The 17,489-nt window shown below is 31.4% G+C and overlaps 1 protein-coding gene and 1 long non-coding RNA gene across 2 annotated transcripts in view; both read left to right on the plus strand.

Annotated features, from left to right (window-relative positions):
- The first annotated feature begins 811 nt into the window (after nt 1–811).
- LOC145330326 (uncharacterized) lies at nt 812–11,601 on the plus strand. The gene is made up of 3 exons (XR_013883372.1): nt 812–955; nt 5,992–6,060; nt 11,566–11,601. It is a non-coding gene; the product is annotated as an uncharacterized LOC145330326 (long non-coding RNA).
- A 20-nt stretch (nt 11,602–11,621) lies between these two features.
- LOC145330794 (uncharacterized) overlaps nt 11,622–17,489 on the plus strand; it is a 28,024-nt gene continuing 22,156 nt past the window's right edge. The window contains exons 1-3 of the mRNA XM_080175459.1: nt 11,622–11,630; nt 12,121–12,232; nt 14,286–14,359. Coding sequence (XP_080031585.1) covers nt 11,622–11,630; nt 12,121–12,232; nt 14,286–14,359 — 195 coding nt within the window. The remainder of the gene's footprint in view (nt 11,631–12,120; nt 12,233–14,285; nt 14,360–17,489) is intronic.

Below are 17,489 nucleotides of genomic sequence, written 5' to 3' on the forward strand. Positions count from 1 at the left end.
GTTCAAAGCTTTAACAAGACTAATCTTATTATCTACAAAATTAGGTTAGGTTAAAGGCAATATAGATATATTCCTCCCTCTTATATATTCTTATGGATTCTTCACAAAATTAGGGTCGCTTACCACCGCAGGTTCAAATTATGATTTCTTAGAAAAGGCACTTTTACAATACATCTATTATTCAAAGGTAGCACAGATACTCTTACTATAGGTCTGTCCGCTACATATTAGCTCACCTAAAAGAATTGGTTCAAATAAAGATAAATTTAAGGTTTATCTTATCTACACACAGGAAGAGCAGAACATTTATATAAAAATGAAAGCTTATCATATTCTTCACAAGGAATGATATAAAGAAAATGAATAGAGGAATAGTCTAAACAGCTTTCCGCGGGTACAAAAATGTACATATAATAGATAAAAAAAAAGTTTTTTGTGTTTTGGTTATATGGTTTAAAAGTCGGTACAGGGTCCCTTACCTAGTGAATATATAGTTATTTAACCCCTGACCCCTCTATTCTTCTACTTTCATAACTTACCCATCAAAGATATAAAGGAATAAGACAATGGCATATAAATTCATGTACATCCCCAATGATGATACACATTATTAATCTATCTTTAGATTACAATTAATGGTTGAATCATTTAGACACTCAACTTAATAATTTAACCATTCAAAATTTAACAACAAAATTGTGCCAACGAACATATATTATAAAACTTTGGGGTCTAGTGCAATAAACAGCTCAATGTCCCCTCCCTTTCTGCCAAATTATGTCATCTTATATCATTATATAAAACTAAGATGGAACCATTTACCCTACAGAGTATGAAGAATCATACTTAGAGTTAGTCCACAAGCATATAGAGAATACAATTAATGATGCTGAAGCCAATGGAGTGGAAGATATTGATATTATCAAACAGAATCTTAACAAAAGGAAAGGAAAAAGTAAGTAAGATTAGAATATTTGTCTTTTTTCCCGTTAAGGATTGTAGTCAAATAAAGTAAAGTAGTTGGATCTGTTTGTGTTTTAACGCACCCCCCCCCCACATTTCGTTTTTTTCTATCACGTTTTCTGTGTGTGAAAGATAGAAGGCTATAACTAAGTGACTTTTTTAATATGGGTATGACACATAACTGAGAGTTGGAATTTTTTAATATTTCCATTCCGGCGGGCACAGGATGCCAGCAAACCTGGCAGGGTCATCCAGGTAGATTTAAATTTACACCATGAAAAATGATATACTAGACAAAATTATGGTTCTGGGGAAGATTTGTACTTATCCCCCTAGATGCGAAGCCTTCTTAAAGTTGAAAAATAATTATGAAAGGGAATTATAATCTAAAAAATATTTTGTCTCCAAAAAAAACATTGTATTTGTATATCCTTCTAAAACTTTGAATACATTTTGTTTTGTTTAAAAATTATTTGTCGTGGCAGGTAAAAAAATCTTGTAGGTAAAACAGTTTATCTCACTGGAAAATGTTTTCGAAATGTAATAACAGACAAAAAATTAAATTATATCTTCATTTTTTATAAAAATACATAAAAGGATTTATTTAAAAGCAAAATTCTGAGTTATGCATAGAATTTAATTTGGATTTTAATAATATTTTCTTTCAAGTTTAAAAGCTAAATTTAGCAAAGAATAATTCTATCTTTTATAAACTTTTGTGGATCTAGTATATAATGTAACTGCAGGTCTTAGTTTTTTTTCTATGGATCATGTTCTTTGAAAGAATGATATGAACGAAAAATGTATGTACGTCTATGATATGGTATTTACTAAAAGATGCTAAGACTGATATAAAATTGACATAATTATAGGGCTACATGAATGGATTCATTATTACTTGGATCTTACACCAGAATATCATATACTCTAATAAAAAGATACTTGTAGCTGGTTAAAATAACGATCAATCCCAATTACCTCATTTACACCCTCCCCTCCTACTGGATAAACTAACTGACTAATAGGTGAGCTCAATGTTAGCAACTTATTATCATCAACATTTATTCTAAAATGCTTTATATAATTATAAAATCGAATTAAGGCTTAGGAAACCATAAATCCTATACTTACATAATAGATTTAAAGGAAGCCTGCAAGAAATACCACGCTTTAACTGCTGAAAGACTGCCACAAGTAGAGCAAGTACCCCAAATTTAAAGCCTTCAGCTTCTATAACAAAAAAGTTCTAGGCATTTTAAAATGACATTTTATGTACAATGAAAATTTTGAAAGAATTGCAATGCTCATGTTGAAAACTTTGAAATTAAACTACGTGGCCTAGAAACAAAATTATAAGCTTATTTTTGTCATAAATTTAGGTTTCCAGTAACTAATTATATTTTTACAATAAAAATACCCATTTTTATAGTCAAAATCATTAAAAAAAATTAAGTTTTACTTGCGTTGTACCGAATGTACTGTAGCCAATCAGAAGGCTGAATCAGCTTAACAACAAATCACAGCTAAGCTTGTATTAGTTTACCCCTTTGTTTCCGCTATTATTTTCGTTTAAAAATGCAATTTAAATCGAATTTTTTTCATAGATTTTGACTATGAAATGTGGTGTTTTTATTGTAAAAATGTAATCGGTTACAGGCAATATAAGTTTCTGACAAAGATAAGGTTATAACTTTGTGTCTAGGCGACGTAATTTAATATTGTTTTTTCTTTTATGAGCATTGAAAATCTTTCAAAAATTCCATTGTACATAAAATGCTATTTTGAAATGCCTAGAACTTTTTTGTTATTGAAGCTTAAGGCTTTAAATTTGGGGTATTGGGTCTTCTTGTGGCAGTCTTTCAGCAGTTAAAGTGTGTTATTTCTTGCAGGCTTCCTTTAAGGAATTCAGCTAATTAGGACAAAAGTTGTATTTTATTCAATGTTTTATAATACTGCTAAAAGATTTAAACCAACCATAAATATGGTTATGCTATGGATTTGATTTTACCTGTTCCTTAAAACTTTTTATGCATAATGAAAAAAAGTTCAGTGTAATGCACAAGCTAATTTAATATAATTTTTGCAGGGATAAGGGATAGGAAACCTGGCCATAAATTAGGTCTCGGCCTGGTTTTGAAAGGGATCATGCAACTTTTACCATTTGCCTAATTTAATGACCTTACTGGCGGACGGCTCATATTGGCTACCGCTCTAAACCAATAGTGTTCTGTGATTTGGGCTTGTTTTGTATCAACCAATCACCAATTGGCGGAGCCAATTGGTGATTGGTTGATACAAAACAAGCCCAAATCACAGATGGCGGAAATTTTAGGAGCAGACAATTATAGAAAAAATAATGATTTCGTCTGCTACGAAAAAATAAATATAAATGGTGTTAGATCACATTAGTTTAATTATTAAATCTGCTTAGAGTTAAACATTAAAAAAGGGCCATATAGAAAAAACAAAAATAACGGGATTATTTTTTTGGAAAGAAGGTACCTACGAATTTTCATTTGGTAGTTTATAAATTAGATGTTGTATTTTGAATTTTAAAAATTTAGTACGGAATTGTATCAACACCTTAACCCTAATTTTTGTACAATACAACACAGTACAGATATATTATTACAGCAATAAAGGTACTAAGAAAGAGAGGGAATGTCTGATTGAGCCAATAAGAGAATCGCATCAGTACATACATTTAATTTCATTGGTTGAAATTTTGTACACATCTTGTTACAAATGCATGTTTTTTTTCATTTCATACATATATAAAAGTCAGCTGTAAACAGTATATTTTCTTAGTAGAAAGCTTTGCAGAATCAGAATTAATTGCCTAAAAATTTTGTTTAAATTTGAAAGCTTCGAAACGAGGTGGATTCTTAAAAAAAAAGTTTGGCTGGCTACTCGCTGGTGAGGCAAAATTATTTTTGTGAAAGATCCTCCAAAATCGAATAAAAAAAATTACAAAAATTAAATAAAATCTTAAAAGGGTTATTAACATATGATTTTGTTTAATTTTTGTAGATTTTTAATGTGCTTTTGGCTGATTTTTAATAAAAATAATTTTGCCTCGCTATCAAGTAGCGAGTCATTTTTTAAGAATCCACATCAGCTTGAGTCGAAAGTAAACAATACATTTGTCTGCTAGAAATGTTCCTTCTTAGATGTGACGAAAAAAGGGTTCAGAATATGCTTCTATTCTTCTATTTCTATTATTACAGCATAGTATCCAAAGAACTTGATAGAATGTTACCCAAGTGCATATTTATTTATTTATTTTGAATTTTAATTAGCAATGAAATTTTCAAATCAAATTTTTACTCATTAATAAAAATGCAAATAATACAAACTAAAATCTGTCTGAGGGAAACCCAACGATAGCTTTCTGACAGTTCAAATTACCAAAGTAAAAGATAAAAAATTTTGGGAGAGAAAAAACTTCATTTTAACAAAAGCCATTAATATATAGGTTTATAAACAGTTATGTTTTTTACTTTAAACTAGCTACCTGAATTTGATTCTATACTTTATCTAGACACACACACACAGCTTTTTCATTAGCATTTTATACGAACCACTGCGCTATCCCAAAACTGGTTTATTAGGCTAGAAATAGGCCTAGGCTTGAAATAGGCCTGAAATAATATTTTCCTACGTTTCCCATCCCTTATCCCTGAATTTTTGGTGCTATCCCACAAAGTACCTGTCGAGCACTAAAACTCTGTAAATAAGGGTGGTTGGATAGGTTGTTTCCTATGCCTTTCGCTGCAACGTCTTTACTTGCAAATGCCTAACCCTGTGGGGCTACCCAGTAACCAATATAAGCTTACCCAACCTTACCTAAAGTAAAAAACAAACAAAAGAAAAAAAACCCTTCCCTCATTTATTTTCAATTATTTTAAGAACGAAGGGGGGAGGGTCAGGGGGCGGGGGGGTGGTTCTGTACTTCATATGGTACATTAAAAATTTTTAAGTTATGTACTTTGAAAAAATCAGAGTTTTACTGAAGCATTTTATAGTGCCTGTGAAATATTATGATACTGGCCTACCATTGGTCAATTAAAATGTGTAAAATCCTGCCATTTATAACTTAATCTGTATATTGGCCATTATTTGTATTCTTTGACGTCATTTTTAGAGGCACTATAAAGAGTGGTAAGTTTTAATATCTTAAGCGTCGCGGCTTAAAATACAGTCATAACTTAGTTACAATATATGTATAGCTTTGCTAAAAAGATTATTTTACCATCGGCTATAAAACTGGTATTAAATTCTATGATTTTTGTTATAAAATTCTTGGAAAACTGTCCGTAATTCGATGATATACATAAATTTTCAGTAAAATAAAGGGTGAGCAAAAAAAATGCGTAGATTTTTAAAATTCAAATTGCGCGGCTTGTGTTAATAGTAGAAAAATGTTACGCATATCATTAGAACCGATAAGAGGTCTTTTTTCTGGAAATATAAGAACAATTCCTCTGCTACGTATAGTTAGGGAGCTACTTGTTAAAATGTCCCAACTGACTTAAAACTTGACTTGCGAGTAAATTTTGGGACATTTTACCACCTAGCTCATAGATTATTTGTAGCACAGGAACCGTTCTTATATTTCCAATAAATACAGTTCATAGCGGTTCTTACGGTATGCGTAACATTTTTCTACCATTAACACAAGCCGCGCAATTTGAATTTTAAAAATGTACGCACGTCTTTTTGCAAGAATTATTGTCTAATATTTACTAATATACTCGCAAGTCAAGTTTTAAGTCAGTTGGGACATTTTAACACGTAGCTCCCTAACTATACGTAGCAGAGGAATCGTTCTTATATTTCCAAAAAAATAGACTTCATAGCGGTTCTAGTGGTATGCGTAACATTTATCTACTATTAACACAAGCCGCGCAATTTGAATTTTAAAAATCTACGCATTTTTTTTTTGCTCACCCTTTAGCTGGGAACCGAATTTAATTCAGTGAATATTAATCGGTTTCATAGCCATGCTGAAAATATTTATTTTTTCAGTTCTGAGTGTATTTTCTATTGTGAGTTTTCCTAATGTTGAATGTACGAGTAACGTGGACTCTACAAATGGTACGTAACTTTTTTAGTAGCGAAGCTACTCTGTAATTTGGTATGTCTGTCCGTCTGTCAATCAGTCAGTAACGCTATGGGGGGAAATGGTTTTCTATTGCAAGCTATGTTGAATGTACGAGTAACGTGGACTCTACAAATGGTACGTATCTTTTTTAGTAGCGAAGCTACTCTATAGTTCACTATGTCAGTCCGTCTGTCAGTCATTTAAACTTGGTACGGTGTTTTCTGTTGTACTTAGGTACATTAGACATCGAAGCAACTCTATAATCGTTACCAGGCTGTCCCATACTTCAATTTAAAAAAAACTTGTTGATTTTTTAACCTTTTTGATTTTTGTCATATAATTATTCTATTCATTTTTAAAATAATGATCCATATTACAAAAATGTACAATGTAATAAGCAAAGTATTTCTATAATCAAGACCCAAAAATATAAATATGTCCTTAAACAGTTTAATCTATTTACGCAGGTTTTTTTTACAATTTTGCTTAGACATATAAATTTATATCCTGCTGATTAAGTTCTGACACTCTACAAAAGTTAATGTTCGTTTGTCCTACCGTTTTATTGCTTGGATGTTGTCATCCTTGTTTTATTTTACCTGATTTTTTAATATTAAAAATCTATTTTTTTTCTTTTCCTTCAATGTAGGCGTTCTTTAATATACTTGACTCGTACTTGTATATCTGAATAAGATATTAATATGCTTTTTACATATATTGATAAAAAAGTTATTGATGAATCTTAACATCAAGTTACTATATCAGTTATCTACAATGTTTTTAACTGTAACTTATTCACTTTTCATGTTTCTGGGTTATCTTATAATAGTCTAATTTTCGCATCATTAAGGCTAAACAAAATTCGAATCTACTACAGTGCACGGTAAAATATTGCTGGTAAGGAATATTTCCAAAAATCTATGAATTTGAAAGGCTGCTAGCTGCCAAACGGCTGAACGTACAGATCATACCCGCACACAATTTTAAGCGGCATAAGAAGGCCTACAAATAATCTGGAATAGCCAAGATCCAATTATGCACAGAGAAAGCTTCACTGAAGAAAAAACGCGTAAAATAGGTATTTTTCGCGCATTTCTCTGCACTGCGAGATAGTTATGCATTATTGATTTATGGCTATTACAGATTATGTGTAGGCCTTCTTATGCCGTTTAAAACAGTGTGCGGGCATGATCTGTACGTTCAGTCATTTGGTAGCTAGCAGCCTTTAAAATTCATAGATTTTTGGCAATATTCATTACCAGCAATATTTTACCGTGAACTGCAGTAGATCCCAAAATTCTAATATGGACGAAGGACGTGCTATACAAAATCAAAATATCAAAATTGCAGCAAAAATAACAAAACTTAAATATAAATGAACAATAGCCATTCTCACATAAACGACCCCTTAAATAGTGGATGTAAATATTCTTTTTTTTCCCTGAGGTAGTCATTTTTTTCCCTGAGGTAATCATTTTTTTCCCTGAGGTAGTCATTTTTTTTCCTGAGGTAGTCATTTTTTTCCCTGAGGTAGTCATTATTTTCCCTGAGGTAGTCATTTTTTTCCCTGAGGTAGTCATTTTTTTCCCTGAGGTAACATTTCTATCCCCAAGGTAGTCATTTTTTGCCCTGAGGTAGTCATTTTTTTCCCCGAGCATGGCAACCGGTGAACAGAATCTCAGTTCTGCACCACAAGCCTCGCACGACTGAAGTTCCCATTTCTATACAGTCATATTCATATAAAAATCTGAGAAAATATTTTTAGAAGATTTTAGAATTTTTTTTTAAGATTAAAATTTTTTTTTTGAAGATTTTTGGATTTTTATTAATTACTAAAAGAAAGCATAATTACCTCGGGGAAAAAAATGAAAATTAGATAGGAATACCCCATTCATACAGACAAATATAGTAAGGGAAACCAAGCCTTTATAGATCATACTTTTATTGTTTAATAATGTTATGCTAATGTGGGTTGCACCTGGACTGAACAGTCAACTTGTCAACTCAAGGCCAGACTCTTGGTCCTTTACCTCATACCCATGGTACAGTACATTACAGACAACCAACTCTCTGTGATGCACGACCTTTGTCTGAGAAGTCCTAACTGTGCATGGTAACGAGTTGCGCCAGTTTTGGGCCAAGGCATTCCCCCCACTCTAACTAGTTACGTCGCGCATCTGACATAGTAGTAGTGGGAACCATTTTTAACGTCTTTAGTTATGACGCGGTGTCGGACCGAGATTCGAACCTAACACCTTTCCGTTAAGAATTAGACACTCTTTTGAGTGTTATATGTACTAGTAGTTTATTTAATAAGTAGTCCGTGCACTTTTTGTTTGCTCTTTGAGTCTTTATTTAGCTCTTACTCAGGGAAGCAGGAAAAGTTCTATGAAGTAAAAAAAATTATATCAAAGAAATTATTAGGAGGAAGAAAAGTTTGTAGAGATGTTAAAGAAAGATTGTTATTCGTTCATTTTTTCGGCATTTAAGGACAAGGTTGTAAATGCGTTACTATCTGCCTGAACTTTAATCTACAGTTATTGTTATTATAATATAATGGATGTATAATATACGTGGATATTATGACAGGGGAAAATTGTCATAAATTTAGGTTGCTCTTTCCCCTGTCATTTATTCTTTATTTCTTTCATCCAGTACGAGGGAAAGGAGTCTTACTTTAGCCCGTGGCGAGTTTCACTATATTAAAGAACATAAAAATCTGGGGTAAGATCCAAGTAATAATAAATCCATTGCTATAACATAAATGCAATATGATTTTTATATATTCCATTCATTGTATCTTCTATAAATAGAATATTATGTTCTTGGTATTATTGAAAGCAAAGATTCTCTATACTTAACAACGTGAGTACAAGAAAACGGATAGTATACTTTTATTGACTATTGACAATGAAACTTTGTATAGTGAATAACGTAACAAAACTACTCTATAATAAATATAATCACACAATACAATTCGATTTATGTAAGGACGAAATTAATAATATTTTTTTTTATTATTTCTATTATAGACAGTTTTCCACGGATTGTAAAACAAAAAGATATAGGATTTAACACTCAGAGTCAATAGAATATAATTTATATTTTATTCTTCGTGAAAAAATTCTTTACTATACGATATTTTACATGAATTTTCGGTATTGCTCAGAACTTCTTCTAATCCAGCGGATATTAATCAGTTTCGCAACCATACTCGGCGCTAGATATAGTAAATGTTGCCTGAGAGGTTTTGCGAATTTTTATCTTCGATTTTATGTAAAATAACGTTCTTGTTTTTTATATTAAATATTACAATATTTATCCTTTTTGACTTGGTGTTGAGTGATTGGATTTTCTTACGTAAGCCGTGACCCGTACACTATGTTCCAGCGAGTGACAAATAATCGTTTTTTACATTTTGGAAAATACACTTTTAAACAATTGTTTAGTAATATACACAAGTTTTTGGAAATAAAGCCGAAAGAATTAGCTCTTTACTATGAAAAATAAGAATTTCATGTGTAATTATACCAGAGGTATGGAATTAAGTTCCTTTTCATCATTGTTAACAACTATTTTTAAGGTCAACTAAACTACATTTCAAATCAGTGTGGACCCTTTATTTTTAAAGCTATTTTTAAGTATTATATATTTTTGGAATCAGTATGTAATAATTTATACGTTTAGCCTTTAAAAGAAGTCAAATCTCCATTTTTTGATGTAATTGTAGATGGTTTTCTTAGCATACCCGATTTCTGTAAAATAGACAATTTTCTTCTAATGAAAATTTTACGTTTGGTTCCAGATCTCTTAAGCGCAAAAGAGCGCAAGCAAATCCTCTTACATGGTGATATTAGATGTATGTATAATATCAGAGAACTTTACCCTGTGTATGCGAAAGTATGCGAAGTTTGTTTTTTTAAGCCCTAAAAATACTGGGTCTATCAAAAAATAACAATTTTTTAAGATATAAAAGTAATTTATTTTCTACTTATTTAAAACACATATTCATTTCAACTAAAAGTAAAGAAAAGTTTTAAATAAAGATTATCCCTAAATGTCTAGGCTCTTATCTGAACCATTTACCTTTTTATTGGGGGGGGGGGGGGGATGCCATACTTATATCCACATCTGAACCCATTAAAACTAGAAGTTTAAAATTTTTTATGTCGTTTCCTAATTCAAATATATATTCTTATTTAATTCGTTAGCATTATTTACTCCCTTCACCCTTTCATTAAACAACCCTATTCCAAAGGTGCTTTCATACTTATTAAAAAAAGACAAGTAGAATTTGTATTGTTTAAGATAGAAAATGCTTCCTTTCAAGTAAATTGAAAATAAAATAAAAGTATTACATATCAGAGATTTATAGGGATTAGACAATGGCCGAGAAATTAATGTACATTCCCAATGCTAATACACAAAATTGCTTCTTCTATAAATTACAATTAGTGATTGAAACGTTTGGACACTCAACTAATAAACTAACCAATCAAAATTCAATAAAAGTCCAGTAAATTGTTATGCCTACAAATAAGAAAACGCTATTTGGTGAATTTGGGGACTATTATAATAAACAGCCCATTGTCCCCTCCCTCCCTACATATACACATAGAAAATAAATAAGAAATAGGCTCATCTGTATGTCAACTTTGGATTAGAAATCGTAAAATATAAATTTTGGCGGCGGCGGTCGGCGGGAAAACGGCGGGAGATTTTCATATGATTTCAGTAGGTCATACATACTTGTAAGAAAAGCTTATGTTTAAAATTTGAAGTCTATAGGTCAAAAATTGCGGTCTCAAGAGCTGTTTAAATATTTCTGAGGGATCAGGACCTGCAGGATCATACCTGGACCCTGAAATTGACTTAAACACTTAAATTTGATATTGGTATGTACTGGTATAGGATATTTTAGTATTTGGTAACTTAAAATGCTTAGTTTAAGGCAAACAAAATATTTTTGCTCTTTACCTGTATGACCCTGCCAGGTTTGCTGGCATCCTGTGCCAGCCAGGATGGAGATATTTAAAATTTCGCCATTATATTGAAAGATATATTGATACTTATTGCTATTTAAATAAAAGTTCATCAAAATTCTAAAATATACACTCTCTATGATTTTTTGTCATTTCTTGGCTTTTCTGGAACACGGTGCCGTAAGATGAATTATCCTTTCATATAAAGTAGTAAGGATTTTTGTCTGAAATAAATAATGATCCGATTTTGTTCTCCATTTGCAGGAAGCTTCACAAAGGTCGTAGATAGGTTTCGGGTCATTTTACTTTTGAATTAAAAACTTGAGATGGTTCAAGGATACTTGCCTGTTCTTCCTTGCCTCTGCCCAAGCCTTCGGCTTCCTGGGCCTAACAAAACTGGTTTTAATTTTATATTTTTTTATTTTAGTATCCGCGGAACGCTATCAACAATACAGTGAAATAGATAACTATTGAATTATTTTATAATTAGAAATTAAAACCCTAATTCTAATTTAGGAACTTGCTTGAGTACAAGAGACTGCAAAGATACGGTAATTATTTATTAATCATTAATGCCTCAAGTAACGAGAGAAGGGTATTCCTATCCCCTTCATTTTAATTTGAAAAATTAAGTTTAAAACTATTATATGTAGTTGTTATCTATGGGGGTAAAAGGTAATGGACCCAAAAATAAATTACGATGTTCACAGAGGGAAAGCACCCAATTGTTTTCTTAGAAACACAACTTTTTTTCTCATGTTATTCATCAAATACAATTGTTTCACAAATCTAATAGATTATTATAGTTACAATGAAGACGTTAAAATTGAAATTAAAAATATATTTTTTGAATCTTTTATTGAGACACTTAGATAATTTTTTTTGAAACAAACTGAATAAAAGGAGAAAAAGGGCTTCTGGCTACATTATTTTTTACTTTAAGTTTGTTTATTTTTGGTTAGATTGGGAATATTAGTAAAATAACTCCCCCTCTTATTTCAAAATAACAGGGGTGGGGGGGAGGGTTAGATGATTGCTAGGCACTCTGATGTTAAGCACAGTTTAATTTAGGGAGGCATAGCAGAGGGTGCTTGTGCTGCTGGGTTTGGTATCTGCTGTGTCGTTAGGATTGCCAACTGTGGTGGAAGTGTTTCTAACAACAGCACTCTCATTCAAAACCCAAGTAAGTTTTCAGCAGCTTCGCGTCAGCCGCCTGTGAGCCTCAGGGTCCAGGGAAATCAACCTTTTACAATTTAAAAAAATTCAGCTGGAGGTCTAAACCTAACCCAAATGTAACAATACCTTTTGTCAAAAAAATGTTTAAACCTTCCAAACGGGTTTTAATTTGAGGCTTAGTCGTGGCTATCAAGCTGTTTTTCAATAAAATTGACAACCCTAATTTTAGATTTAATTGTAGCAATGGATATGTAGAATTGATATATTGTCAAGGAAAATTTAATTGTTAATTAAGGTTTCTAATATTGACCTTACTTATTAATCAGTTTGTTCATCCAGTAGGCGGTTAAAAAAGATTTAAGAGAAAACACAGCTGGGAAAAAAAACATGTTTCTTTGTCCCAAAAACAAATGCCTCATTTAAAAAGTTAATTTGTCATAAGGTTGGTAATTAATCGGTAAGAAATTGAGAAACTACACATTTAGTTCTTGCAAAAATATTCCAGATTTGCAAAATAAATTATTTTTTTTCTTATATAACCAATCAATAATATTTTTCTAATCTCAATATAATGTTTTACTTTGTAGATACAAGATTTAGGTCAATGTTTCACAAATATTTACCGTTAATGCGCTTGTCGCGTGTTTTTTGTCTCAAAGATAGTGTGTAGTTACTAGTTAGGAATAAAATAACACAAAAATATAGGAAAACTAGATGCCTATCTATAATACAAAGTAGAACGATGTTTGTTTGTCTGTCTGTCTGTTTGTTTGTAGCGAAGGATGTCGCTAACCGCTGAACCGATCGGGTTCTCCTTTACAGGGTAGCTTCTCATAGGTCCCGGGATGGTTTATAACTATTTTCTTGGGTGTTTGAACACCCCCAACCTTTCCAAAAAATGAAAAATACCCCCCCAAAATGTTTTTTTTCTTTTTAAAACTAAAATTTAAATAGTGGGGTCGACTACCCCCCCCCCAAAAAAAAAAAAAAATTCCCCCCAATTTTTTTTAAATTTTTCTTTTAAATCTAAAATACGAAAAATTGGTTTGATTAAACCTCTTGGGGCAAAGCACCTAGAGGCTAGAGGCGAAGCCGCTAGTTTTGATAAAAGACTAATCATGGATGAATTGTCTGCATAGTTGGTTTTCTGGCATATGAAGTATGAATTATATCATTTTATATTAAACTTTTTGAAATAGAGACAACCTTTAAATCGATGTTTATCATTTATACATTATTTAGGAATAAAAACATTCTTGTTTATTTTCTATTTCATCATTGCTTTTTGTGTACTTTTTTGATTTGTGAATACATACGTTTCTCAATACACAAGTAGTTTATTTATAAATACTCTTTGTTGAAAATGTATTATGAGTGATTTTCTAATATTATAATCATGCATTTTTACATTACATATTAATTGATATAAAAACGTTGATATTATGTCAGGGAAAAATGTCATCAACTTAGGTTGCTATTTCCCTGCTTATTTATTGATCAGTTCGTTCCTCCAGTTTGATGTGAGGAGAAGGAGTAAAGGGGGAGATTGTTATTTTAACCGCTACAAGTTTTACTTTATGACATAATATTTAAAGGAACATGATAATCTGGTGTATAATCAACAGTAATAGTAAATCCATTATTATATTAATAGCAAATCAATAAAACGTTTCTACTCAAAATAGAAATATTTTCTTTCTAATATTCTACAGAATAATTTAATGTCGTTCAATAAGTTTGAGGGATTCATTTCTTTGTTTATTTTAAGACAGTTATAAATTTTTAAAACTTTGGAATACTGATTCCTAGGACAACAAAGAACAATATTATAAGCAAAGCATCTTTAAAATTAATTCTCAAAATATAAGTAATCCAATAAACAGTATTCTGTACTTAATCAAGCAATTGTGCAACAAATTTTGACTTATACATTCATATTCTGCTTATTAAATTCTGACACTCTACAAGTGTTAATTTTTGTTTGGTCTACATTGACTATTGGTAGGCCATGACAGTATGAAGTCATTTTATAGGCACTATAAAAAAGTTTCTTATTTTAGATTACCCTACCCCGTATAGTTGGCCTGGCACCTGTACCTATACAGTCAATAGAGAGAGTGATGATATTTGTCAGGTATAGTTCTCTATAATTCATTTTGTATGTCAGTGTATCTGTAATACTACCCCCATATAGTTGGCCTGGCACCTGTACCTATACAGTCAATAGAGAGTGTGATGATATTTGTCAGGTATAGTTCTCTATAATTCATTTTGTATGTCAGTGTATCTGTAATACTACCCCCATATAGTTGGCCTGGCACCTGTACCTATACAGTCAATAGAGAGTGTGATGATATTTGTCAGGTATAGTTCTCTATAATTCACTTTGTATGTCAGTGTATCTGTAATACTACCCCCATATAGTTGGCCTGGCACCTGTACCTATACAGTCAATAGAGAGTGTGATGATATTTGTCAGGTATAGTTCTCTATAATTCTCTTTGTATGTCAGTCTATCTGTAACTCTACCCCCGTATAGTTGGCCTGGCACCTGTACCTATACAGTCAATAGAGAGAGTGATGATATTTGTCAGGTATAGTTCTCTATAATTTACTTTGTCTGTCAGTCTATCTGTAACCCTACCCCCGTATAGTTGGCCTGGCACCTGTACCTATACAGTCAATAGAGATAGTGATGATATTTGTCAGGTATAGTTTGCTACTCTATAATTTACTTTGTCATCCCCAATGATGATATACAAAATTACCCCTCTGTAGATTACAATTAGTGGTTAAAACTTTTGAACACTGAACTAAATGAACTAACCAATCAAAATTCATTAAAAGTCTCCAATGCTGTTAAGCCAACGAAAAAGAAAACGTTATTATAAGACTTTGGGGACTAGTGTAATAAACAATGCAATGTATTCTCCCTCCTTGATTTTTAATACTCTATAATTCACTTTGTCTGTCAGTCAAATATAGAGGAAAATATAAATTTCTTGGCTGACATTTAAGATAGATAGCTACGATTGTTGATTATTCTCTTTAAAATTGAGCGTATAGTATGTAATTTACTTGGAGCTTCTGACAGTTGGTCATGATTAAAAAACAAGGATGATAACATCCATAAATGCGAAGCACTGGAACGGTAGGACAAACGGATATTAACACTTGTAAAGTGTAAGAACTGAATAATCAGAATATAAATGAATAAGAGTCGAAGCAAATTTGTAAGTAGATTTGTTGAAAAACTGAATAATGTTTATGTACATACTTACATTTTTAGGACTTGATTATAGCGTTGCTTCGCTTATAGAATTGTACTTTGTTGTCCCAGGAATCAGTATACCAAAAATCATATAAATCGGATAATTAGTTCACATAAAAATTTGTTGTTAAAAAAGTAAAAAATCAACATGTTTAAAATGGACGTACGGACATTTTGGTAATGATTATAGAGTTGCTACGCTTTCTAAATCGTACCTAACTACTACAGGAATCACCATGCAAAGTTTTAAATCAATAGGACAGTTCTAACATGCCTAAATTAACGAAAAAAGCTATCCGTTACGGACGGACGTACGGACGGACCGACCCTAATTATAGAAAAGCTTCGCTTTTAAAAATATATGCGTACATGTTTTAATTTTGTATTATGATTTAGTACACTCTCTCTCTTTCTTTTTGTATGACAACTGGACTCTGATTTTATTACTACCTGAGACCGTTTGTTCTTCCATGATTTTTTTTCTGCTTTGCTACTGTTGAATGTTGTCATCCTTCTGAGTTGATGGGGTAACAGGTTTTTAAGACACTCAAATCAATTTATAAACTTAGAAAATATAAAAGGCAATGGATGTAGAATCTATGTGGATATTATGACAGGGAAAATTGGTTTTAATTTAGATTCCTAAAATGGAACTCATTTTATTGCTCATTTCGTTCATCCAGTAGGAGATGAGGGGATTGGGTAAATTGGGTGGAAGGGGTGAATCATTTATTTTAGTCCGCTGCGAGTTTCACTTTATTAGAGAACTTGAAAATCTGGTGCAAGATCCAAGTAATAATATATCCATTGTAAAAGCAAGCATAGAATGAATACAAATATACGCAAGTTTAAACGTGCTGACGCAGGATTATATTCTTCAGTTAAAAATATCAATATTTGGTGTCCAGAGTTATAAATGATCATTGCATTTTGTAATTGTAAATCTACGGTGAATTTACTAAGAGACATTACACAATTTTATTTCCTAATTTATGGGGGTTAAGATTACGATAAATTTTTTTTTTTTGGAACAAGGTTGAGAACATCCATAAAAGCAGTATGACAAACAAACATAAACACTTGTAGAGAGTCAGAACTTAATGAGCAGAATATTGATTTTTAACTCTAAATGCTATCTCTTAATGTTTAAGGACATATTTTTTATTGTGTTATATTAATCAATATTCTAAAAATCAGATGAATAGGATAATGATATCATACAAAAAAGTGAAATATCATGTTATAAATGGACGTACGGACTATCTGATAATGATTATAGAGTTTCTAAATCGTACCTAACTGTTAGAGGAATACTTATGCAAAGTTTGAAGTTGATAGGACAATTCTAATATGTAGTAGACCTTCTCTTTTAATGATTTGAGAATAAGGGTTTTTTATAGTATGCCTTTCATAAATATTTCTGTGTCAAAATAGTAAAGTTTTATATTAGAACCTTGCACGTTGATAATATATCAAACCTGACTGAACTTTGTATGTATTATACCTTACATATATATAAATTGTATAATTTAAATCAATAACATACTCAAATATAGAATAACACGTAGTAGGTATATTGTTTAAATATTAATACAATTTCTGATATTTTTTTTTCTTAAAATAATGTAAAAGGATATCTATCTGTCTTTATGTACCAAAGGATGTAGCTAACTGCTGAACTGATATGGTTCTCCTTTGCAGGGTAGCTTTTCATGGTCCTGGGAGGTTTTTAACCAACACCCTCCCAAATTTTACTGAACTTCGTATGTATTATACTTTACATATATATAAATTGTATAATTTAAATCAATAACATACCTAAATATAGATTTAAACGTAGTAAATTGTTTAAATATTCTGTCTTTATGTACCGAAGGATGTAGCTAACAGCTGAACTGATATGGTTCTCCTTTGCAGGGTTGTTTTTCAGGGCTTTTAGAATATTTATAACCAACGCCCTCCCAAACTTTACTGAACTTCGTATGTTTTATAC

Source organism: Acartia tonsa, chromosome 10 (assembly GCF_053477335.1).
Source record: "Acartia tonsa isolate MP-2025a chromosome 10, ASM5347733v1, whole genome shotgun sequence".
NCBI lineage: Eukaryota > Metazoa > Arthropoda > Copepoda > Calanoida > Acartiidae > Acartia > Acartia tonsa.